Source organism: Platichthys flesus, chromosome 5 (assembly GCF_949316205.1).
Source record: "Platichthys flesus chromosome 5, fPlaFle2.1, whole genome shotgun sequence".
Classification (NCBI taxonomy): Eukaryota; Metazoa; Chordata; class Actinopteri; order Pleuronectiformes; family Pleuronectidae; genus Platichthys; species Platichthys flesus.
In genome coordinates, this window is record NC_084949.1 from 13,745,314 (window position 1) to 13,772,661 (window position 27,348).

The window sequence follows — 27,348 nt, forward strand, 5'->3', positions numbered from 1 at the left end:
CTCCCTCTCACGTCTAATGATTACCTTATGGCGAGGAGGAAATAGCCGGCAGTTTAACCACAGCCATGCTGGGACGGACCGACGCGCAGACTGCACTACCAGCACTTTCACAGCCTCCGACAGCCCAAATGACCCGAGAGTGGGATTTAAATTGTCAGAGAACGGGAAGAGAGGAGCCTATGTGAGTTATAACTTAAAGAGAAGGGGTTTTCTTTGATCCGAATTTGACTGTTTTTAGTGGAAAGTGTGTGAGAGCGTTGAGTGCACATCTGTAGTGTGTGTCTCATGAGACAGAGGGTCAGGTATTGGTTATCATGATGATTTTCCCTGGTTCTCGTTGCTGATTGGTGGAGTGTATCTCAGCATTGATGGAAAGTCGTTCCAGTTGCTGACTCAATACCACTAGAGTCTTGGACCATGAGTTTTATCTGGCTTTGTTTTGACTACACCAGTTTTATGATCTGTGAAACATCTTCAGTGGTTGAGAATTCGTGTTGTGACAGGCCGTACTAATGACAGAGGTCGGTGTTTAGTGAGGGACACTGGAGAATGTTGTGGTTTTCTCTCATTTCAGATTTTGTTTTACTTTTAGCCACGCTGATGGCATGGCTCAGTCCACTTTCTTCCAGGCTGAAATATCGCAACAACTATTGGATGAATTGATCATGCCTAGTTCCGGAAGGGTGAATCCTACTAGCTTTGGTGATTTCCTCCATGTAGGTCAGATTTTGGATTTGTCCAATTCTTATTTTTTAAGTATTTTTTCAGTTTTATACGAGAAACAGCAGGAAAATTCACAGCTTGGACATTTTTCAGATTTCTTATTTGAAAATTAATTTTGTTCAAGTGCAGACCACAGAGACAGTAGCGTTTCTGTAGAGATGACACAGAATGGGCTTCTGTCGTGTATTACTGTCGTTCGTCTCACGTGTGTCTGATGGATTATATAGGACCTTATTTGAATCAATCGTGATAATGTCTAGGGGGCATGGGGGGGCAGTGCAGTGTTTTTGTGTAATTCCTATACTCCAGCTTCTTCTTACAGGCCAAGGACATGGCGATTAGGGTTAGGTTGGTTAGAACCTTTGAATTGGTGTAAATATGAGTTTGAATGGTCATTTGTCTTTGTAGGTTGACCCTGTGATATACAGTGGTGACCTTTCCTCTTGCCCAATGTCTGCTGGGATTGGCTCCAGCCCCCCTGTGACCCTCAAAGCGGTATAGATAATCTATGGAAACATGATGTCTACATGTGTCTCGTAATAGCTCAAGTTTACTTATCCTAATCCTGAAATGCAACTTGTTTTTAAAAGGCCTCAAATCCATTTTCCTACAAATTACTACAGAAATTGTATTTTTGGCTCTGAGAGCTTTAAAAAGGAAAACTACCGCTGCGCCTGAACTCATCTTCTGTACGCACAGAGGTTGGCTGCTGCTGCTGGTCATGTGGCACATTCTCATCATTGCTCATTCTAATCTTGGGTTAGGGCTGAAATTGCTGCCCGCTATGACAGTTTGATGCGAATCCCAATAATGTCATCATGAATATGATTGTAAATGGCCATGTTGCTTTTCATGATGTGACTTTCCAGCAGAATCCCATAATGTTCCAATTACTGCTCAGCGAATCTCAAAGGGGATTTTCCTGACAGACATTTACAAATTGCATGTAACGTGACTACAATTCCCAGACAATCAGTCATACATTTTATTGAGTCCCGGCTCACTATGTCCGCTTAACCCAGCAGGTCAGCAGTGATGCACCCCGGCATAGAAAATACCACACGACTAAATGAGAAGCAGGCTCAGTGATGCTGCTGGGATTTACATAACATTAAAATTTTGCATCATGTTGAATAATCTCATGTGACGTAAAAAGGAAAAGCGCATCAAGTCACATAGTTTATATAAGAGAGGACCGCAGCAGACCAGCTCCTCCATCCCTTCCTCTCCCCTGTCCTCGCTCTCCTTCAGTGGGAACCATTTTTAGGGCCATGTGGATGCCATCAAGCCAGGCAGGAGAGTCTGATTGGAAAATTGAGATACAATCAGACCCTCTGATTCCCAGATTGCTTTAATGATACATACTTATTGTCTAATAGATTCAGAACAACTCCTGGGCTTATTCTGGATGGTACTTCATGTTTAGGACCATGACGTTTCAGAAATGAATTCCAGATTTAAAAAATGTAGCCTCACAGCTGTGGAATCATCCGAGTGATCTGTTCTAGTAACCACAAGGATTTAGGTTACTTGGTCGTTCATATTGTGATATTTCCCTCATTCGGTAGAATAGCAGAGACAAAAAGGGAAGAGAAGTGAAATCTCCTTGGATGAAGCGATGTGAGCACTTCATTTATAAAAAACGTGTATTTCCTGATGGTTTGCATGTGAGTCTGGGGTCCGGTTCTAAATTTGGCCTGTGTGGATGACTGATGTGAAGAAATGTGTCGTCCCTGTACATGCCCCAGGTTGGATGTGTAGGCTGGAGCAGCAGCAGGCGCCATAAATGAGGAGGACAGTGTCTCTCTCTCTCTCTCTCTTTCTCTTTCTCTCTCTCTCTCTCTCTCTCTCTCTCTCTCTCTCTCTCTCTGTCCCATCCGCCCCCTCTCTCGCTTTCCTTCTCTCTCTCTATATGTCGATATGATGACGAGGTGCGTGGAGATGGGGGCCACGTGTTAGAGGGGATTCATATACCTCTGCTTTTATGTTATGGTCTGTGTTTATATCATAGTCTGCAGTTAAATCATAAATCCTTCCTTCTTCATGTTAATGGTTGGGATTCAAATACAAATTTCAGTTAATTAATACAATTTGACAAAAAATCTTTTTAATTTATTTACTTGCTATTGATTGTACTGATTTCCTCCTTTTAAGTAGCAAAAGGAGACAAACTTGGCAACTGTAGTAGAACAAGCTAAATATAATGTAAATGCTCAGTGTACTTCCCAGTAGTCATTTTTGACTTGTTATAGCTGTTACTTTTAAGGTAAACAATTGCTCTGTTTCATTCAATTGTTCCAACAAGCCAGTTTGCCAGTGACTCGGCATGCACAGTGCCAGGGCCCTGAACTGAAGCTAAATGGTGTTCAGCCATCATGAATCTTATTATTTACACCCGTGCTTTTCTCAGTGTTACATGTCAAACTAGCTTCATTAAAAAAGGCCTATACACATAATACTTGCTTATATCTAACACATCTCTCTATTTTTACAGTGGGGCATCAACGGCTGTAATTAGTATACTGATTTAAAATGTGTTTTTGTGTGTGTGTGTGTGGTGAGATCTATTTCACATGAATGTATCCTCCCGAGACCACAAGCATCTCCCCTCTCCTCCTCCTCCTGCACCTTATCTATTTTCTCCTTCCCCTCCATTAACTCTTTCACAATACTTCCCCTGCTCGCTCCTCCTCTTCTTCTTTTATCTTTTATCTTCTCCCCACTGTTCCTTCTTCTCCACTGTGCATCGTTGCCCCGCAGGCATCCCTTTAGTGTTGGCTGGCATGCTGGTGAGTTTTTTGGTTATGTAACTAAATTTAGCATGTTTGAGTCACGCGCCATAGGTCATGCTCTGAGATGACGGCTTACATTAATGTGCACCCCAAGGCTCACCATCCACTCTTAGTCAATGTGTGATGCACAGCTTTTTTTTTGGTTTTTGTGTGTGTTTGAGTTTGTCTCATGAGTGAACACGTGCACGTGTCCGTCTGCGCCTCATGACCATCTGCCTCGCTGGGTGCAAATGTAGGCTACACGTTCCTTCTATATGTGTGTACGTCAGAGAAATTGCGAGTGTGTGTGTGTCATCTATGTTGTGTTTCGGATGTACTGTCATGCAGGAAGAATCTGCTGAGATAGCCAGTTGAAATTGTGTGTATCTGTGTGCAACTGGTTTTGTGCATGTTTGAGTGTTCATATGGATTCATGTGTGTGTGTGTGTGTGTGTGTGTGTGTGTGTGTGTGTGTGTGTGTGTGTGTGTGTGTGTGTGGGTGTGTGTGCGTCTGTGCGTGTGTGTGCGTGTGTGTGTGTGTTGTGGTAGGGTCTGGCTGTATCTGCCCAGCAGGTTGGGAGGATGAAGGGGAGAAGCGATGAAAGGTATGAGTGAGGGAGGCGCTCTCTCAGTCTGATGTCTCTGCCTGAATTCCGTCCTTTACAAGTTTAAACAACCTAAATTAACTTTTGCAAAGTGTCTTATTGCACCAGAAAGCAATAGAGATTGTAAAAATAAATGTTATATTTAACTGTATATTATATATTAAATGAAAAGTACATTTGCGAAATATAAACCCAAAATAGGTCACAAATTAGTTTTACTAAGTTTTTTTTTATGTTTAAAACAGGATAAAACAAAAAAAGCAGAAAGGTCACTGTCACTTTAAATACTTGGAGCACTGGACCGAATAATTAAGCAGCGACACGTGGATGATTTTTACCTCTCCAAAGTAGGTTATGAGATAATTAGGGATATTTATTAAAATAAATTATCCTTTGGCTTCATTTTTATATTACAGGTGAAATTAGTAAAGTCATGTCCATAATCTTGATTGAGTAATTTATAGGTATGGTCCCCTACAGAGTTATCAACACCATTCAATTATTTTTGTTCTAATTTGGGATGACTGTGTAGAGACAGGAAAAGTCACATGAATATGTATGTTAGTTTGTTTGTGTGTGTCCGTGTGTGTGTGTGTGTGTGTGTGTGTGTGTGTGTGTGTGTTTGTGTGTTTGTGTGTACATCAAAACATGTGCTTGTGTGTTATGCCAATGCGGGTGAGTCAACATATGCATACGCACATGTTGTGCATTTCATGTGTCTTTTTGACCCCGACCCTGTGATTAATCGTATTCCTTTAGTAAGTCTGGAAAATAACCACGAGACATAAAGAGCCAGCAGGCAAAAGAGACACGTCTCAATTTTTAAAACCACACTTTTGTCACAGCACCAACGTTCCTGCTTTCCATATGGATCACACACCAACACGGCTCCTTTAGGGTTTCTCTGCTTTTATCCTGGCATTTGTGGATTTACTTATTACCTGGAGCAGAATGGTGATTTTGGTCAGTGTTTGCACATGATATATATGTCAATCCTTAACACAACAACAAACCACAGACCTCAGAAATGAGGATTTGCCTCTTTAGGACCAGGATTTGGTCCTTTTGTTTTTACTGGAAAAGGTCCGAAAGAGGTAACACACACAAACACGCGTGCGCAAACTGATAGAGAGAGTTATTTGTCATCACTGCTTGTTTGGAGAAACAACAGGTCCTATCTTTATCCAAGCACCGGCCTCACCCAAGAAGGAAAGATGTTCCTGTTGACTTCAGTTAACTGAGTGAGTTTCTTTCCTCCTTGTAAGGTTGTCTTGCATTATTGAGTGGGAAGAAAAACATGAACGTGGGTGTGTGACAGTTTGTTTTGGGGCACATTTGTGCTTCCTGCTAAGGCTACAGGGTTGTTGCTGTGGGTAAATCTGGAAGGCGGGGGTTCTGAGGAGGTATTTTCACAGTTAGAAAAGAGGAAGAGGAAGTTTGCTGTTGAGCTCAGCCTTCTCCTTCTGTGTGTGTGTTTGTTGTGTACTTGTGAGTTCCTCACTGAGACGATGGCTTGCTAAGTGGCCCTTAAACCTGTCAAGTTGCAAGTTAAGGGGTCACAGGCATGACTACGATTTGTTGGCTTGTTTGTGTGTGTATGTGTGTGTGTGTTACAATTTACAGAATGACAATTTGTTAAGACTGTTATGAAATATGAAATCATTATCATAGAGTCGATATGAGACACTGTGATTGTAGCACTTACTGAGATGTTCTTCGTGCATGAAGTGACCAATGGCTGAACTTTCTGTAGACGATGATTGTGGAAGACATTCTGAAGCACACTTAGATCCAGTCATCAGTGGTCTGAATAGTAACAGTGATGATGACATGGTAGAACTGTGTTTTGTTGGTGTGGTGCAGGACGTCCTGGTGGAGTTTGACTCGTAGCAAGCGGACTGAGTTTATTTTCAGATCAGGACCTTTGGTCAAATTGGCGAAGGCTCTGTTTGACAAAATACAGCTCTTGTGTCTGGGGAGCACGTGTGTGTGAACTTGTGCTTATATCTTTACAAGGCTGTACCTCACTTTTTCAAAGGGCTGTTTGAGGGTAAAGCATTTCTTGTAGGGTTAGGGTTGGATTAGGTTTAAGTAATGGTTTTAGGTAGAAGTTCAAGTATTTGTTACCTTGCTTACTGTTTTTGATACATTTTAAGGACCTTAAACACTGACCTTGTAAGGACCAGTGGACCTCATGTGGACCAAAGCCCGGACTTAATGAGCTGGTTAAGGTTAATGTTGATATTAAAGAGTGAATTGTGGTTAAGTTTAGGTTATGGTAGACATGAATTTGTCATGGTTAAGGTTAGGATGATAAAGTTTTGGTTTCAATGTCTTATTAAGTCTTAAGTCTTAATAATGATAACTGGGCAAACTTGTGTGTGTGTGTGGTACATGTGTTATTCATGTTGTGGGGACCTTAATCATTTAATGCGGACTTGTCTTCCTTATTGGGACTCAAAGCAAGTCACTATAGGTGAAGACATGTTTTAAGGTTAGGGTTAGGTTAAGGTTAAGGTTAAGGTTAAGGTTAAGGTTAAGGTTAAGGTTAAGGTTAAGGTTAAGGTTAAGGTTAAGGTTAAGGTTAAGGTTAAGTTTAAGGCTAGGTTTGGCAAGTTGTAACTTTGTTAAAGGTTTGTGTAAGTTTCCAGGAAACCAATGTAAGTCAATGTAATGTCCTTAGAAGTCATGGAGAGATGAATGTGTGTGTCTGAGAGAGAGAGAGACTCATAGGGGGAACTAGGAGAGAGAGAGAGAGCGAGAGAGAGAGAGAGGGAGAGAGAGAGAGAGAGAGAGAGAGAGAGAGAGAGAGAGAGAGAGGCAGATTCAGAAAGGAGGGAAAATCTGAAAAAACTAGAGAAAAGGAAAATGAAGAAAATTGCAGGTTGTGTATATTCTGGGATAAAATCCTGCGTCACATGAGTGTGGGGGAGAGTGAAGAAAAAGGGGGACTCCATATGACCAGCATATGGCTGCGCACGTCTGCTTCACTCGCTTGTTATCCTGACAGACTGAAGACATTAAAACTTGGAGGAAGTAAGAGCACAGCGAGATAGAGGGAGGAGAGAAGGGAGGGTTAACAGAGGGGGACACGGTGACTAAGTCAGGAGAAAGGGGAAGTATCCATGAAGAGAAAAAGGGAGGGAAGGAAGTAGCAGAGAAAAAGCAGAGGTTACATGTGGTTATTTGAGTTATGGAGCGAGACAGAATAGCCGGTAAGTTGTGGCTCTTTTTCTTCAAACTTATTTGGTCATTGAACAGTTTTTAAAATTCATTTTTCTGAGGCGTTTTCTTCTTTTTCTTTTCTTTGTGAGGAGGAGGCAGTGGCAGCAGTCCTCTAGAAGCCACCCGGCTTGTGTTGCTTTGCAGGGTCAGTCGTTATAGAGCCCTCCTGTCTGTATAGCTGTGTGTCTGCAAGTCGGCTTTACCTCTGATTTATTTCTCATGCGTCTCCCCTCTCATTCTGATTGAATGAACACACACTTTGTCTGAATAGCTATCATATGCACAGCACCAGTGAGTAAACCTCATGTGACGGGCTGTCAAAGACGACTTCCCAGAACGAGGATGCATAATCTCCCCCAGTGTGAAGTGGACGCTGCGCTGCGATTGGCCTCGGCCGCCCCGGGGTTTGATGCTGACTTACATCAGTGGAGTTAAACCTCCGTCATCGCACGAGTGGAATTTCAGTTGAGAAGTCCAGCTGTCAGATTAATTCTGACTGACACCGATGGTTTATTTTAAGTTACAGGGGAGCAAGAGCGGAGATCGTGTGTCGGCTAATATGATTTGGTTTTTAACCGACGCTTCTGAGGAATGTTTGGTCTGCATCCGTCTGTGCTGCTCTGCGTCTGTGTCCCGCTCAGAAGCTCCTGCCGTGGCTATTTCTCATAAGCGATTCTTCTTTAATCAGTTAACTTAATTAGTTTCTACGTGTCCTTTGTTAATGGGAACAGAGACTCCACAGAACTGCTGCCCAGGCCCATATGTGTTCAGTGTGCACTGAGACGATTAGGACTAATCTAGCGTCTTACAGTGATTAAGGCCGGACATCAAGCTGAGCGACGCTCTGCAAATTAGCCTTTAATTCGAGCGTTTATAAGATGGCTGAGCTGAGTGAGCCATATGATGCATACAGATACGCCGCACATCTACGTTTGCTGCCACCTGAGGGCAGTGTTGCAGTGTAATTTCGTCCTCTGCCACACTGCAACCATTTCCCTTCAGTTCTGTGAAATGTTCCATGTGGATGATTCATATTCTGCAGAAGGAGGGATTTTTTGGTTCTAAATGAGGGATGGAGGGATTTAGTGAAGACTGACTCTTGTGTGGTTGAGGGAGGTGAGGAGGCTCAGCTTTGTGTCATCTGTCCCCCCTCTCAATTGAGGAAGTCATATGGGCCGAGCTGCTTCCTGGTTTCCAACTTGCGCTGCGTGGCTCTGTTTGTACATGTTGTCATGACGACAGCCGCCGCCTTATACCCCCCCCCCCCCCCCCCCCCCCCATCCCTCAGTCTGTTTTGATAAAGATAGGAGCAGAGGCTGTGGTGCATGGACGCTGTTTTCAAGCCCCTGATTGCGTGTGTATTTGAAACAGCTCCATCCTGACTCCTAGAGACTGCTCCACTCTTCTTCCACTCATGTTCAGGATTAAAATAATATGTTTGATAGAATGCGTCATCTGCCACGACTGTCCTGTATATGGCCATGGCTGATTTGTTATGATTTTTAATTGGTGACGTCTTTAAAATACATCAGATTTTGAAAGGACCTGTTGTTTGACTCCCTCTCTCTCTTCCATTTGATTACATAAAGAGGTCAAAGCCAGGGCCTTTACTGTTCTAATACACATTAAGCATGTGGTTCATTATGCATCACTCCATACTCTCCAATAGAAATGGACCACAAGTGCCTACATTGGTGTTTTTATCTCTGCCAAGGAGGTTATGTTTTCACCCCAATCAGTTATGCAGATCTGGAACATTTAGTTTTTTTTATCACTCTCAGATTTTTGACATTTCAATAGTAATCATTAATATTGACAAAAAACTCACAGAACATATTGACCCAAAAGATATCCTACATGAACAAAATATTTCTGAACACTCCATAATCCAATTATTATTTGACCTCTGCTCCTCTTCTGCCACATCTGGAGTCCCTTGTGTTATCAACACATTATTCACCACGCACAACGCACAACGAAACGTATGTGTAATCACAAGCAAGCAACGAGGATGAGGCAGAGGACAGAGGCTCTGGCTTTCTGCTACAAGAAGATCAAATGCTCCAACAGTTATGGTTGTTTATTGTCAGAATCATGCATTACAATCTGTCTTGGTTAGTGAGGGGCTGGCCGCAGGAGATCACACACACACATAAACACCCTCAAACACCATAAACCTGGAGTTAAAGGAAATCAAGGAAATCACTCAGCTCTCCATGTTCCATAAAAGAAGTGTACAGGATATCCTCTATGAGTGAACGCCCCTCTGCCCTTCCACCATCTCACCTCATATGGTTTGTCGTATTATTATTTAGTCATGATAAATGGGGGGGGAACTAAAGGAAACTGAGTGGGAAGCCCCGCCTGCAGTCATCCCGGGGGAGGATTTCTGACAGGTGACATCTCTCAACGTGATGGAAACAGGTCAAGTCAGGGGTGATTGTTTACAAGCTGCTCAGCTTGGGGGCAAAACCAGCAGTGTCACAATGTTACAACACAACCAAGCCGAGTGTTATCATCATATTTATGGTATTTTTTAACTTCTATTTGACAGACATGAAGATATTGTTATCGTCACAATACAACTTGCTGATAAAAGAAATATAGCTATATTATATTATTATAATTTCTGTTGTTATTATTATTGTTATTATGTTGAATTATTTATGTTCACAAAAAACAACAGAGGACAGGAAACCTAATGCGCAAGGTCTCCTCTTCACAGCTACTCATGTTTGCACGTCAGGAAGTTTGTGAGCTGTCAACAGCTGAACAATTATGTGATACCTGTGTGGTTTGCTCGAACCAAGATATCACAGACTCAGTAGATTCCTGTTACTAAAGCAACAGTGTGTGCAGCAGTTCCCTGCACACTGAAATACATCCAAGTCTTAAAACCACTGCTGACTTGTTGCTGCCAGCATAAATGGACCACACGGCTGTTAAGCCAATTGTAAAGGCTTACAATGAAAAAGTCAAGGATAATAGTTTTTCCAATGAGTTGTCATTTTTATAAAAACACATTTTATAATATGAGAGAAGAGGAACAGAATGGTCTGTCTAAAACAAGGCTTCTTTAAACGAACTCTTTCTACTTCTCTAAAACCCTCAGTCTCACATTTCTTTCTTCAAATCATGTGTTTCCTTATTAGTCGTTCTCTGGATTCAATGGTTTCACTTCCCCGTTTAATAGCATCACATTTCTGCAGTGTCAACATGTTATTTAGGTTCTGTCACAATAGTTTATTCCACCAACATCTAGAAGTCTAGAAGAAATTTGGTCTTACACGTAGGAAACTTGAAAAGGTGTCAAGTAGAATAAAGCTGAAACCATACACTCAAGTGTTTGTGGTCAAATAGAGAATTGAGTTGACTTCCTCCCAATAAGTGTTGCTGCTTGTGCCGGTTTCCTGTTTGTGTGACCAAGAAAGACTAAAATGTCAGGGTGCATAATAAAAATCTCTCAGATATTATATCTCTCTAACCCTCACCCTATCACTCTTTTTTCTGAATGGCAGAGATATCTTCAATAATGAAAATTTTAATTAACTCATGAAAGTGGTATCTATTAAAGCAGGAGTTTCAAGGCTGGGACTATAGAGTCTCACACAGTAGAGTGTATACCACTGTCAAGGCCCAGCAGCCCCCTTAAATTACGATTGCAACAAATAGCCACACTCATAGATATCAGTTCCCTAAATGTGCCTAATTTCTGCTTTACAAACATGATACAGGAACAACAGTATGTATGTATAACAAGGAAGTAATAAGGTGCGAGAGGAAGATGCAATAAAAGACACAAGATAAAAGTGAATGAGATAAAAAAGAAAGACATCTGCAGAATCATTAGAGGGAATGACGTTGAGTTAGATAGATTAAAAAGGCAGGTTTTGAAATTAGATTTAAAATTATGGATAGTAGGTAAGACCTAATGTAGGGCTGGAGATTATTCCAGAGTTTAGGGGCAGCAACAGAGAAAACTCGGTCCTCTTTAGAGTTTCAGACGACAGGGGGAATTGAAAGGAGTTGTGAGGAAGACCTCAGTGACCTGGGGGCAGAGCGTGGGATCAGGAGATCAGTGATGCAGTGATACAGCAAGACCACTGAGAGCTTTTTAAAACCAGTGGGAAAGCTACCCTGGATCCAAAAACCTGATCCTGAGCAGCACTAGAGTTTATTCAAATTTAATGGGTTCTTCCCCGACCCATGTACCACATCCTTCCACCAAGTTCCGTGCAGCAATGTTTGTGTAAAGTTGCAACCTAACAGAGACGAATGCAGATGAGAATATAATCACCTTGGTGAGGCTAATAGCTAATGTTGCATTTTTCACTTCCACTCCACGGAGCCTAAACTGTTTAGAGTCCCCCTGGGGAGCCCCGCCTCCCACTTTGAAACCCTCTTCATTACAGCGTCAATCATCCCATAAGTCTGTAAAGAGCGGTGACTCCGAGGTTTTTACAAGCTACAAGCGCAGCAACAAATTCCACGAGGTTGAATTCTGCAAGAATCATGAAATCGGACAACTTCACCGATCACAACATTAAATAGAATCAACACTTCTAAGTGCTCTGCGCCCTCTCCTAAACTCTGTTGTTTTTATTAACGAGGTACATAAGAAGGACAGCTCTGGTGTCTCGCAGCACCACAGATACAGGGCTGCAGGATTGTGGTCAGGCACATTCATCCCACTATATGCAATTACCTTCGCTTTTCCACTGCTATTTCAGGGGCACCAGGCCACACAGACGCAAACAAACACAGTCGCATTCAAGTCACCGCACAAGCACATGTACACACATGCACATATTCACATAATGTTACCTCCAGCGCACACCGACGCATACACACACTGCTCCAGATGTTGTTTTGGAGCGTTCCCTCATCCTGTCAGCTCAGACTGTGTATCCATGTTTAGATAAATACACACTTGCTGGCGGAGGTGTGTATTTCACGTACCATGTGTTCCGGTTTAATTGAATACTGTGCACTTGGGCCTGCATGGGCACCGAGGGGCCACATACTTCCTTGTGTACAGTGCAGCAAAGCACATGTACTGTGGACTACAGGTAGTTGTAGACTGTGTAGAGTAGGTGATATGCAGGGAATGCGGCCGAATTCAAGAGCACATCCACATGTGTTTTCATGTGCATGTCACGGTGCACTATAACCACTATAACCATATGCATTCATGGAAGCACAAACCATCCCATCGAACTGTAAAGGCGGTTTTACAGCTGCCAGGATGTATGATGCATATCACGTGCTGTCGTACAATATGAGCTTGAGGCATAATTGCCCAACATATGACAACAAGCGTCTCAGGGGGCTCACATTCTAAGTACTAAAGTTCCTGATTGATGTATACATGCAAATATTCCGTGCAGACTCCACCTCCGCACTCTGCTCTTTATCCCAAGACACCTTCGCAGCAGTTTAATACAACAACCAGACTGCACCATAAACACACAGCATTATTCTGTGTCCCTATCGACCTCTCAGGTGTTAGGGTTAGGGGCCGCGGGGTGGGCTTGGCATCTTATTAGTGCCTCTTTGAATGGAGCTTTTCATTCATATGGGATTTAGCAAATATTTGGCGCCTATAAAAGTGCCTCGCATGTTTTTCTGCATTTTTGCTTTCACAAAAAAAAACCTGAATGTCATTGGTGTTAAGAGACGATATCTCCTGGATATCTGGAAGTGGGAATTACACATTCCCTTTGCTTTTAGTTTTCTTTTGAGAAATGGTTTGGTGTCAGCTTTTTATTAACTGTTATGACCGTTAGCATTAGTGTCGAAATGGTCAAAGCGACCCAGGATCAGGGACAATCCATCAAAAAATTAATTTGCAATCTTGTCTGCCGCCCCAAACAGGAAAAGGGGGAAAAGCTGCTCTCTCAAGGCCAATCAGTAGTTAGAGCGATACCATCACTATTGCTTTGTGTCTGTGGTAGATTTGTGGATAAGAAACACTGCGGCACATTACAGGGAGCCGGTGCAAAAAAAGTCCGACTTTGATATTTCATCGCTTTTCTTTGTTATTATTTCATCATCACTTTTTCAAAAGTGTTTCATTGTGGCTCTAAAGAACATTCACCAGATTGTCCACACTTCAAAAAGCCAGTTTGTCATCAGTCTCCCTCCCAAAGCCCTTGGTGCTACAGTAACGTCCACAATGCTCAAATTCTTGTGCTTCTTCTGACAACAGTGTGCGTGGGGGCGGGTTGGTGCACGACTCGCCCTCTGATTGCCCAGAGGCTCCGTCTCACATCCCTAAAGTCAACTTTCTCCAGCAAGTCTCTGATGTTTTTCAGTCCAAGTAGAGCAGCTTCTACAGAAGTGTTTGCACCAGGTTTTAGTTAATAAACAGTACAAATAGCACAACACTTTTAAAGACATTTTGAGAGTCATGTCCACGTGTGCGATCTAACGCCCTTCTAGGTAGGGTTAGGGTTAACTCTATGAACAGATTCTACATGTAAATATTCAGAATCTGTAGGAGAGGGACAAGCTTCTGGGGATGGAGGCTTTCTGGTTTCAGTCTGCCAATCCACCAATCACGTTTGAGCAGGCTCTGGTAGCCTGGAGGATAACAGTCCGTGTCGAGAGCAAAAGAGGAGGAACACATGAAATACATCGAATATCAGCTTTTTCATTTATTTGCATTCATATGAAGATGGCTATTAATAGAGATTAATGTCAAAAATGTCATCTGGTCCTAAGACACCTTCAAAAAGTATGGATGTTTGTGTTTTTTGCGGAGAAATGATGGACTTTAGTTGGACTCAAGAAATAAATGCTTCATTTGTAATTTGGTGATACCAGGCTCTTTAATCTAAATGTTGTTTACTCAAAACTAAAAAGCTCAAACTCTCCCTTTAACTTTAATTTGAACCGTAGCTGAGTTACAGTAACGCAGCCCTTCGCGAGGCCATTTAAACAGCCACAGCTGTAACCGTGGATGTTGTCTGATTGCAGGTTTACTCGGTTTAAAGGACTGTGTGACATGTCGTCCACTTTCACATGTCAGAGCTGCTCGGGGGCTGAAGGAGGAAATCAGACCTGAGAGCACCTTCGGTCGTAAAGGGTTCTCCGGGTATGACAGGGCCTGTTGTCTGCGTCAGTGCCTGCGCGTGCATGCGTGCAGGAGTGTGTGGGGGGCAGGGGAAGCACACACACACACTCACACAGGACATGAGGGAGAAGGGGGAGTGTGTTTCTCGCTACAGGGAGGGGAGGAGAAGGGAGGAGGCTTTGCCTGCTCGCTCTCTCTCTCTGAAGCCTGATTGCAGTGATATAGAAAAAGTTGGTGGGAAGTCAGAGAAAATTGCTCTTTTAAGAGAGTTGTGGTTCTTGGACTTTTCTCACTCTATTTTTGGAGATTTCTTCAGATTTAACGGGAAACAGCTTAAAAGTTGAAGGACAAAGTTTGGTGATATTTCATGAGTGAAAAGATGTCAGACTCTGGAGTCAATCCACACTTGGAGGGGATTATTTCAGATTTTGAAGGTTTGTAATTTGTTTTCCACTTTTTTTTTCACGTATAATGTTCATGTGCGATGTTCAATTCGGAAGAAGTAAACATCAGATTTGTATTTGAGTCGTATGAATGTTGACCAATATAATAATATCATAAGAAATGAGCGTATGTGTGTATGCATGTGTTTAAAACAGGGTGGTGGGCAAATTCTAGCCAAGCTCCTGTAGTCTGTCATCTGACATTGATTATACCCAGGTTACGTCAATAATAGAAACAAACACAGCACCGGCACCACACACCATTCCAGCACCGGATAGCTCTCAGCTGAAAGCACGGCAGAGGGAGACAGTGGAAACCTCAGCTCTTAAGAGTTAACATCTGTCTAACGCCACATTCAACGTTCACAACTGGGTCTCTACGTTGTTTCCTCAGCCCTTGTGGAGCTGGCATTAATTCCCTTTGTCCTGCTTTTTCCTCTGCCATTCATTCTCCCTTCCTTCCGTGCTTCTTTCCTGTTCCTCCTCCGGTCAGTCCGCTCCCCTCAGCTGCTGTCTATGTACAGCAGTTATTTACTGGCAGACCATTTAAGCGACAAGGGGAAGTTACAGGTGGATAGGAAGTTCATGCTAACTAGATTATTCAGAGTTAAAGGGCAATAAATCCACATGCAAATAGATAACTGCTAACATCGTGACGTTGATATTTATCAACCTTTCCCCTGATTACTCAGAGATTAATTCATTGGGCTTCATTAACAAATCCGGCATCATTAGGGGACTGATATTTATGAGTGTGTGCAAGTTGATGCAGATCCAGATAAAAATCAGAATCCAGTGAGTTTAAATGTGGTTTCCTAAGGAGGCTGTTGGACCTTGGCGTTCTAGTTCAGTATGCACCGACCATCGACTCCCAGAAAGCACTTGCTGTATTCACTGTCCAACGGTGACTGTCCATCATCATCTATGTCACCAGGACCTCAAAAAGGTCGGTATGAACCAGTCTAGTGATTTAATCCAGTATATAAACAACTGTAGACCGAGATGCATGGAAAAAACTTTGACTGACGAAATCCCCATTTTATCCCAGATCATTTTCTTTTCCAGTACACTGCACTGCGCTGTATCTCACACTGGGAAGGAAATGGGCAAAGAGAGGGTGAGCACACTAAACACGTAATGATGCCTCTTTGGTTGGACTCCTGAGTGTGTTGCACTGTTATGGAAAGAGGGGATGATAGAAACCACAAACTGTAATTGCTGGTATCTAAAGGGTAGAAAGCATGTCTCTCTGAATCTATATGAGTCAAGCCTATGAGAATAAGCCAAGGATAAGCTCTTATTTGAATATCCAGAGAGGTTCTGCAGAGTCGGTCGTGGGCTCATGATGTGTTTTCCAACCTAAACTGAACTGTGTCTGGTCCAGTTCAAGGTAATTTTGGCTGATTATCTGCTCAGAGGTGCCAGTGTGTGGCTGCATTGTGGAGTGTGAACACAGAGAGGAACCCGACATAGAAATGGAGAGAGTGTGTCAACCCGGCAGAGAGGCCAAAGTGTGTTATCAAGTTGGTTCAGGTTGGTCATGTGTTTAAACACATTTTGTAACTGTTCTCTGTTGTCCAATTAGAACTAAATTACAGAAACACACAATCATGTAATGCATTGTTATTAGTCCAGTTAAATAAAAAATACCCTTCATATACTTTGTGTTATTGCGAGACACACACACATAATGTGCACACTTTCAAATTAATCTCTGAGAGACTGTAGCTCTGCATAATCATGTTCTCCGCCAAATATTTTACAGGCAGTTTCAATGTCCAATGATTCACATGTAAAAAGTCTTTGGCTCGCATATTTTAATTTCTGCTCCGAGGTCACGTTGCTACGATTAATCACTTGTAATCTCCATGTTGCCAGCCCCCCCCCCCCCCCCCCCTCCATCCTTTGCACCAGGACTTCATTGAGAGACCAAACAGTGTGTGTGTATCAACAGGTGTTAAGTGGAATGCAGCCGTTCTCTTTATACCTGCTGATGTAAATCTGCTAGTGAATGAGATGGTTAACCAACCTCTGATCAAAGCAACACGACATGGCTTTACCTGCCAGAGGTTGAGGCCTGAAGCTAAGCACTAGGTCAGTTATTTAGCAGCTGTCTGGATAGCTTTAGTGTGTGTCTTTGTGTCTGTGTGTGTGCGTGAATGCTGACATTTTCTATTGTTTTATTTATCTATTATTTTAGTGTTTAGTGTTCAGATGGTCCTTTTAAAGATATCATGCGTCAATATTGCTGCAAAATTTATGAACATTTAGACCCAATCTCTGCAGCAGCTTCCTCTGACATGGCTTCCCTCTTTACGCCTTTAACTATCCCAGAATTCCATTGTGCTGGACACAGGGTGTTGGCCAGACCAGTAGAGAACCATGCAGTAAAGCTTTCTGGTCAGCATTAGTAAACACAGCACCATCATTGGGCTGAAAGATGTTTGATAATGTGGCAGTAAAGTTTAACCTGACCAAGCAAAATACCATAAGATACAATTCTATCATTCCGTATAACTATATAAACAAATATGTACAACCACAGCCATACTGAACTATCTTCAGTGACAAGGAGAACAATGAGTATTGTAATAGAGGTTATGGCCTCCTCAGGGTCATGATGTTAGAAACATGGCCTCAGTGTGGGACTACATATATTCCTGGATATTGTTGAAATATGCCCTCACCTTGAAAAATGATGACTCCAGTTTGTATCAAGTAAAGTTATTGATGGCATAGTTTTTGAAAGCATCCTCATTTCAGAGACGTTAAGCTGGACGATGCCTGGACTTTATTTGGACTTGGCCTTTTACATTTGTTTCATTCATATGTTGAATATCGTTGTCTTTCTAAGTTGACATCTTCATTGGTGTGGTGTGGTGTGGCACGTCTTTTCTGAAATATTTGTATTCTCCCAGTTTTGTATCCGTCGTGTTGTTAGAAACGTCAATAACCAGCCTCTGTGGATAATGTCAGGAGATTACCCAGAGTTCAGTGCATGTCTGAGAGCTTTTTGTGTACACTGCAACATCATAGATCTTCTCCATATCACTGTCAGTGTCCACTAACACCAGTGATAGAGAACTGAAGAATTGGCAACTTTATCTTTGACCTGTTTTAACCTGCTCATTTCCCACGCTGCAACCGTTTGTCTCTCTATCTCGTCTCCTTTCCCTCCTTTCTCCTTCCTTCCCTCCTGTCTCTCTGTTTGCTTTCCTCCCTCCGACTCCGACTATCTCTAATTCGTGCATCTGGGCCGAGATGATACCGAGTGTTTATGTTGGTTGGTTGGAACGTCCTTGACTAGAGTGTAAGTGATGACACGGATGATAAAGAGGCAGAGTGGCCTAACACCTGGGCTGGATTACAAAACAAATGACCGTGAACCAAAGTGAGGACACAGATGCCTCCATCTTTGTTTTCATTCCACCATGAGCTATATTGTCTGTGGCCCCACATGAGACACGGTGAGGTACTGGGCGGTGATAGGTAGCGGAGGGACGTGGGGAGACGACGCTCCTAGCTGCTGTTGACGAGGTTCCTCTGAGGTGGACTGCACCTCTTGTTTCCAGCTCATAGTCTGGGAATGCTGCTTCACTGGGACCAATACTCCTTCATCCATATGTCAGTCCCACACTGCACGAATACTCAGGGTATTCACGGTAAAGAATATCCTTCCTCAGCTGTTTTGCTTCGGCTAAACAAGACACTGAACCACTGGCTGGTTGGGCATCAATTAACTCGGCCAAGGAGGTTATGCTTTCCCCGGAGTTTCTGTTTGTGTGTGTTTGTTTAGCAGGATAATGCAAAAACTACTGAATGGATTACTGTGAAATGTGGTGGAGGAAGTGGTCCTGGTCAGGGAAGAACCCATAAGATGTTGGCATAGATCTGGATCAGGGGGCAGATTCCGGATTTCTGTTTCGCTTTCTGTAACGTTGGGACGTAGGGTGTTTTTCAACAAATAATGCAGACATTTTAATGTTAGATAATCTGACATCTGTACTGTGCTAATATCTTCGAACATCAATGATACAAATGTATCTAGATTTTGTGAATCAAAAGTAATCTTTATTCAGTAAAGGTACAATAACAATATCAGAGAGTGGATATTTGGTCTGTTTAATGTGAGCGGTTGGTTGAAAATGTCGGTTTAAATGTATCTGATTTTAATATGCTATATGGTGATAAAGTGACAAATCAGCTTTGGCAAATGTATGCGTTCTCCGAGTGCCATTTTACTCTGATTGAGAAATCGCCGATGTTAAAGAACAGCATTATACCACAGCGAGATTCTGCTCTTAAATCATGCACACTCGACTGGGCAGTCTCTAAATACAAACAAACAGCGAGGCCCTCAGCTCCAGGCCTGCGCCCGAGGGCATATAATCACAAAGCAGCCCAACACAGAGCTACTAATCTAAGATCACTTAACAGGTCACCGGCAGAAACAGCGTCTATGTTCGGCTTTTATTATGACGAATCTTGTGAATGTGCGTTCTGAATTCTCTCCCGTGTTCAGCCTCGGCTCTCACATTTACAGCTCTTCCAAAATATAACAAAAGCCTGCAGCGAGGGTCAAGAGATGTCCGACTGTCGACAGGTTCCGAAGTGCTGGGACTCTCAGAGGACGATGAAATTATTCGCTAAACACTCAACACGGTCCGAGCGGGCATACAGCCTTTCGGCTCCTTGTGAAATCTGCAGAGCCATGTTGGCAGACCGATTTTATTCTCTGGCCGGAGTTGAAAGTGGCCACAGCCTTGGACTCGATCGCTGCAATCATAAAAAAAAAAAGAGGAGGAGGAGGAGGAGTGCAGGGGTAAGAAGGACACAGTCCAGTGGCGTTGTGGATTTGGACACCACTTAAAAATTGCAAGTTTACTGTTGTATGTCATTTTCTCATATGTATATCTAAAGGATGGATTTTAAAGAGATTTCACGGCGCCGTATTGTATATTGAACTCTGCTCTCAACAGGATTTGAAGAAAATAAATGATGGGAGCGTGAGGAAATGACTGTTGAAGTGGGTATTTAATGTCTAAGGCTTTTTTTTATGCTTATTAAGACACATTTCATGGTTTCCTAACATAATGTAGGGAACGTAAAACGATCTGGGGCGACCTAACCTTACAGCCATATCTTATAAAACCAATGTTTTACTATCTGAATGCCACAAATGAAAGGTAACCGAGCTTCAAGGTCTAGAAAAACAGTGAACAGGGAGGGACGGGGGGGGGGGGTCAAGAGATTTTTATCACAAATCATCGTAAACTGCAGATCCTTTTATTCCTGTGGTGAACGAGAACGTCCTTGGTGCGTCCGGTGAGGACGGGAAGAGAGCGAGACGTTGGCTGCGGCCTGAATTTTTGTATCAAATGTCCACCATGTTGGAACGAGGCAGTAAATTAGATTAGCGGTGCCGGCCGATCGGTGCGGGTGGACCGCGTGGATGTGATTGTGTTGAGCTCCGCATCCACAGAGGTTGTTTTGGCCTTACCCAGCGAGCAGCGGGGTTCGGGGCATGGTCCTCTCCCTGTGGGTGTAGTCGCTTAAAAATAAACACGTATACATTCCCGTAACACATACTGACTCCTTTTTTTACAAGCCCTTTGAGCAGAACTCCATACAGTTACATAAAGCAAAGTGGTGTGTGTCAGCACTCACGCACACTCACACACACCACAAGCCACGAAGGGATCAAATAATCAGCGCTGAGTTTGGGGATTGTTGGAAGCAGGGGATATTCTTAAGGGCGTGCGTGAGCGGACCGGTCCAACTAGTGTGTCATTTTAATAGCAGCTCCTGGCCACTGGCTTGGCACAGCAACTCCTCAATGGGAGTCAAATCTAAGTTGACTTTGAGCCAGCGCGGTCTTCCCAGGGGGCGATTCCATCCCTGGGTATCTTCGTCTTGGACGGCGCAGCCACTTCCTCACGTCAGAGCCGAGGGGAAGGATGTGCTTCTCTCGCTGTGCCCATGTTGCTCATTAATTTCCAAACTTTTTTCTCTTTGCCTAAATGCCTGGCAGTTTGCATGCATCACAGCATCACCCTGTCTGAAACCCCAGAGTTTGAAGTGTATAACACTCGTGTCGCATTTAATTCATATGTTGTTTCAGTGTAGTGAAAGCTGTTTGTGATGGGGAATGAACTGACATCAGATAGATATTGTTGCATTCTGTTGCCACCAAAATTGCCTCGAAAGCCGCCCCACCCTCCAACCACAGACTCTTTACTAGTTGGATGCCGTTCATATTATGTTTTCGAGAAACAATTCACTTTGTTCAGAGCTCATTTAACTGGTGTGATCTTTTTTAATGAACATTTTATTGTATTGTTCTTCGGTCCTAAAAACAGCAATCTTGACCCACAAATACTTTATATGGCAACGATGAGCTTGTTTTGCTTTTAGAAAATGTTTTAGAAAAGTTAAGAGTAAGTTAATGTGTTTTAGATGTGGTGTGTTCCTGCTGCATATAAACTGTGGGAAAAGTATCAAAGTACATTTGCTCAAATACTTTACAATTGATACCACACTTGACTGTTTCCATACATTCTCCATAGAAAATTTGCATGAGAAACATTGTCCTTTTTACTCTGATAATTTTACTTTGGTCTGTGGCCCGTTACAAAGAACACTGTCTACGTGGGGACCATTTTACATTCACAATCTTATTTATCACACATAAGGACATATTTGCAAAGAAAATGCTAAAAAAGGAAAGAACCTTTTTACCTGTTTTCCAGGTCAATATTGGTCTTTAAGCTTAGATATTTAGTTAGAAAACAAATACGTGTATATGTCTATTAACATTTCAACATGTATGCCAAACAAATAAATAAGATTTAGAAAATTTTGTTCACGATAATTTCTCCCTCAGTTACATTCACTGTGTATTTGCTATTGCAGTTAGGCTGCAAAAACATAATTTCCTCGTTACCACATACTAAACATATTCAAATTTACATTATGTCAAACACACACAAAAATCGGATCATTACGTTGTATTTCATTTATTTTTAAAAGGTTAAGCAACTGAACACCAATATAGCTCCCAATCGGTTTACTGCCAATAAGGAATTGATCAGTGGTGTTGTCTATGTCCCTCACATGCAGCTCTTAAGAGGTCCTTTGAGGTGGAGGATGTCGACACTTCATCTCACTCCTCCCCCGGATCCCGCCGGACCACCAGCTCCCCTCACCGCAACGCCATGTCTCCCACCAGCATCTACTACCGTGACCTGGGCACCGCGGCCAACAACAACAACAACCTCAACTTCACCCAGCCCCGCTCCATCATGGGTGGAGGAGGCTCCAAGACCCCCGAGCCTGTGTCGCGCCGCTCCGAGCTCTCCATCGACATCTCGTCTTCCTCCAGCAAGCAGGTGGATAACCTCACCAGCCCCGCCTCCTCACGATTTGTGACCAGCAGCGCCGTGAAACGCCCCGAGGTCCTGGGTCACTCTAAGACCCCCGAGCTGGGCCACAAGAGGGAGGTCACTTTTGCCAAGACACCCAGTGACTCCCCTGTGATCCGACGCAATGAGGGTAACAGTAACAACAACGGGACCAGCCGCCCCCCCGAGCAGAATCACGCTCGCAAGTTTGAGGCCCCCAGTCTCGGGGACGTACGTAAACCTGAAATCAGCATCACCAGAGCTCCTCCGGAGAACAACGGCCACCACCCAGCGGTGCACCACCCACACCACCCCAACCCACACCATAACACCATCGTGACCACCTTCCGCTGCTCCTCACCGAACCATGGACGCAGATCCCCCAACCCAGAAAGTAAGTCAGCCGTTCCAGCCACTTCCTGAAACTGTCAAACACCTCCTCTTAACACATCCGCATCATTATGAGGAGCTTGAAGTGGGGATTCTGGCCTTTTATTTAGTGATATGTTCACTTCCCCTTGATTTCGACCCTTTGCCTGTTGGATGGCAGTGAGGTTACAACCCTCTTATTATTTCTGTTGATCTCACTGCTGAAAGAATAGTGCAACAAAACAAATCATCACAAATTAAGATTCTGTCCGTCAGTATAAGGGCCCTTTACAGCCCCAGACAACACATCTGCTGCTGCCCTCCAAGCTGCTCCAAGCAGGTGTAACAGTTTGGGGCCTTCTTCCATAGTTGCAGTGTCAATTACAATACCCATGTGGTCTGAGGAAAAGTGAGGTAATCCTTGTTTCATTGAATTCTTTTGGCATATTGTCAAGGCCAAACATTTCCTCTAAACCCACGTTTTCATTAAGAAACATGATTTTAGAACAAATGAAGAACTAAACAGGTTACTGCAGATAATGCACTTTGCTAACATGCTTCAATCCCTTCTGTCTGTGACATAGTTTCCTTTAGATCTTTTATAGATTCTCTATTTTTGGCTTGATGTGTAAAGTCTGAATTGGAGACGCCTGTCATGTTTTAATTGAGCAGAGCATTTAGTAGTTTAATGTGGCCGTGTCAGAAGTGGAGACAGGATTACAGTGAGTGTAACAGGCGATCCGAAGCTCCAGTTAAAGCAGTTATATTTTCTCATGTGATGAGGAAGGAGGAACTCTTCACTCTTAGCTCACAGTCACACCACACTAACTAAAAAAGTCTTGTCTCATTTTCCGGATTTAAATTCCCATACACTGATTTGTTTGAACTTCTTGCTTCTTATCTTTTGCTGCTTCTCTTCTCACTTCGAGACTTTCTTTGTGAGGAAGAATTCAGTCAAGGGAGTGGGTCTGTTTGATTAATCTGATGTCTGCATGCCTGTCAGTAACACAAGTAACCGTGTCCTCGGAGGCCGATCTGTCAGTACTAACAGCAGACTGTCTGTATTTGTGGTTGTCCATGTCTGTTCATGCAGAATTGGAGCCGATGTGGCTTTTTTCTTATGTGATGAAAGCATAACCTTGGCCGCACCAGACCAGTGGTGCAGCAGTTAAATAGTAATTAGTATTAAAGCAGATGAAACACAGAGAGTCAGATGTAAGGCCACAGGGTTTCTGTGGAGCAGCTTGTGAATTGATATAAAAAACAGTTAACATGTTTTTTAACTTCTCACCTAAGTAAGCTGAACGTAATGTTTTATCCATGTTCAAAACAATTTGTTGTCCAAACGAACGTTTTTGTCTACATATCAGTTTAAACTCCTGTCTATGATAACACTGCACTTCAGCAATGCTAGTAATTGACTGTTCATATTGTGTCCTACTAGCCGCGGCTAATGCCGGTCGCTTTCTTACAGGAAGGGTCATGTGACGGGAGCCTGACGAATCAGCAAAGGCTACGTCATGACCAAAACAACCCAATTAGCAAGCAGAGTGTTTGTTCTATTTAATATAAAACGCGACCAGCAGCATTTTCAAACTCTAAACAGGGTTGGTGCCAGGCGTATCCATTGCAGTTTTCACACGGTTGTGCAGTATGAATGTACCCTAAGCTCCTTCACAGCTACACAACTAGACTTGTGTAAATGTAGGGTCATTAACAGCACCAGAGCAAACTACATATTTAGTGAATTATATGAAACATAAACCTGCATAAACTTTTTGTCACACGGTGCCAGTGGAAAGAGGCTGTGAATATAACACTGAGATATTGTTACTGTTAAAGTTGCGGTGGTAAAAGTGTTATATCCTTGTATTGTATCACATCCTGCAGTTGCAAATCAGTAACATCATTCTGTTCGAGAGGTATTTTTATCCACCTGATGAGTGTTGGTTACATGTTTGGATTTAGTCTGGTATTTACTCTGTGTTTGGTCTCCACCAGACCCTCAGGGGAACATCTGGATATAGCTCCGCTAACTCTTTGTTTCTGGAGTGTTCTGCTCGGCAGGTACCGTGAGCTTTTAGAGCTTTTTTGAGGGCAACATCTATCTGCTGCAGCCAGAAATTAAACCATGACAGACGTGCGGCACAATAACTAAACCATGTTCGAAAAATCGGACTGATAATTGCCTATAGCCTCAGTTGGTGACCCCAATCATATTGTTTTTATATTTATCAAACTATAATCATATATCATTATAGAAAGTATTAATTATAGCCACTTTAGCCATTAGTGGTATTTTTCTATCTGGTATTTATGTATCAGTGTCTATACTCACAAAACAACTGTAAAAGGCAAAACTGTGTTGTATGGCATCGTCATCCCCATATTAAACAGACTGCCAAGCATTTTATAATTAGCTCTTGATGAAACATAATGATGGGTGTGTTTGCTTGATGATTTAGGTCATTTGAGGTTATGTAATCCTGGTTTGTACTTTATACACGGCCCGAAGCTGAAATACCAAAAAGTCTCTGAAGTAATGCACTTTGTCATTTGGCTGATGTTTCGTAGGCACATTTCCCACAGTATATTTAAAAAATGACCCAGTGTGTGTATCATGCTGCCATAAAGTTCCTCCTGCATGCGACTATAAATTTCTCATCTGTGCTGAAACTTTTACATGAGCCTCTTCTAGATTATAGAGGTCATAGCTACTTATTTGTCCATAAGGAGAGGGCCTTACAGAGATCTAAGTGAGTGGTAAACTTCCTGCTGGCCCCACCTATAATATTCACAGATCTAAAATAACTGACATTTTGTCATCTCTAAGATCCAAGTTCTATCCAAGACCCATTGGTCTGGTGGCATGTGTAAAATAGGGATATTTATAAATAATATGTTGACGTATTGCTCTAATTCCAAGTATTATTTATAAATTAGCAATTATTTAATGTTGTTTTTAAATATATTTTTCCATTTGGCTGTCAACTTCTCACAAGTGTATTTGATAAGCTGCTTTCCGGCCCATTCAGTCACTCCAAGAGGAAATTACATCACACACACACACACACACACACACACAAACACACACACACACACACACACACACACACACACAGAATATCCTGTGCTTCCTGTGCCGTTCCGTCCGATTGTTTTCCCCGCTGTGTGACCTCACTGCAGTGCACTTCCTTTCTCCGCTCTCATGTGATCTACGTCGCTCCGCTTCCTCACCACCCGCCCTCTGTGTTCTGATCTGAAGCGTCACAGAGGGTGAGGTACACTGGGATGTTGATGTGAAAGGTTGATGTGAAGTGATATGTGAACACACGTGCAGAGAAAAGTGATCTTTAGTAAGTGTTTTGATGAGAAAGTACATCAATCTTTGCTTGCAGTCAGCAGAGGAGAGAACACATAGACACACATGCTCTGTTGGACTTGAAATGTTGCCAATTTATAATAAGCAAAATCCCATTGTGTGCAGCTCTTGTGTTTAAGGGTCAAAACTATTGGATCTAGTGTGAAATCCATACTAATTGTTATGTACACAAAGAAATGTATACAAGAAACACATTTTAATACTCAACTCTAATGAACTGTAGTGTAGCTTCAAGTGCTGGCAGATGTACAAGAATCCACAATAAATGTTATGACTCTAATTTGATGAAATAAGTGATATTCTGGGGTAAAGAATGATAAAGAAAAACACCAGCTCTAAGTTCACTTCAGGCTACAGACACGATAGACTGGCTGTGATTTTTATCTGCTCTAATCCTGTGTGTTGAGCCAGATGGGAAACCTTATCTTGACAGGCGGGCCTGCAGTTCATCAATCCATCACACGCTGCAGAGGGAGCTCTATCTAACATCTCGAGACCCAAACCACCACCTGTGATCAGAAATAGCACAGTCGCACCACATTTCTAATTTAAGTCAAGTTGTGTCAGCTGGAGACTCTTACGTCCAGTGATTCCAGTATATTCATCCTTAATTTACAATGATTAATATACACAATAAGGGGTCATTAGAGAGGGAGGTTGACCATGAATAGTGTTGTCATCACTATGTCATGGAGTGGGTCTCATCCAGTAGCTTCGTTTTGTTACTCCCTTAGGGTTTTATTATGAAAAAAGTGCATAACACGGGTCAAAAATGACCTATAGTCATTTCCTCTGTTATTTGATGCATGGCTTGGTGTTTCTTTGCTATTTTCTTTTCAAGATTAAAAGTTTCCACCTAATTTTCCTCATCCTGTTCTTCATTGAGCATCTTTATGAGCAAGTCAACCTTAAGTCTGAAACAATATACAAACGCGTATAACATGAGCAATTGTCACCCCCCTCCCAGTCTGAAATGTCTCCCATAGTATCCCAGTATATCTTTCAACTTGGGTCGCCCATTCCAACAGCACATCCATGAATGGCTAAAATTGCTGTCCCTCTCTATGTTACATGTAGGTGTTTGCATCCTATTGAACAGAGGAGTCTAAAGTATGTATTCCTAAATCACATTGTGTCCTTACATCTTGCCACTGGGGAAATACACAAAAGAGTTTAGGTTGGTGCCTCTCTGTCTGGGGCATCTGAGTGAGATATGAAAGTCCCTCAACTGAGACACTACAATTTACTGTAGGTGGCCCCTTATCTATAACCTGACCTTGGGTCCTGCTTAGAGAGAGGAGGGAGTATCTGTGGAATTAGACAGGCATCATTCTCTTGTACAGATATAGACTGAT

The 27,348-nt window shown here is 42.6% G+C and overlaps 1 protein-coding gene across 3 annotated transcripts in view; it reads left to right on the top strand.

Moving 5' to 3' along the window:
• Positions 1-27,348, top strand: part of septin9b (septin 9b) — a 73,244-nt gene that overhangs the window by 7,186 nt on the left and 38,710 nt on the right. Inside the window, exons 1-2 of one of the 3 annotated variants that reach the window (XM_062387134.1) lie at positions 7,250-7,314; positions 21,962-22,636. In XM_062387134.1, coding sequence (XP_062243118.1) covers positions 7,293-7,314; positions 21,962-22,636 — 697 coding nt within the window. In that variant the 5' untranslated portion in view covers positions 7,250-7,292. Of the gene's footprint in view, positions 1-7,249; positions 7,315-14,620; positions 14,834-21,961; positions 22,637-27,348 lie in introns of those variants that run through there. The other 2 variants (XM_062387131.1, XM_062387132.1) reach the window with 2 other exon arrangements.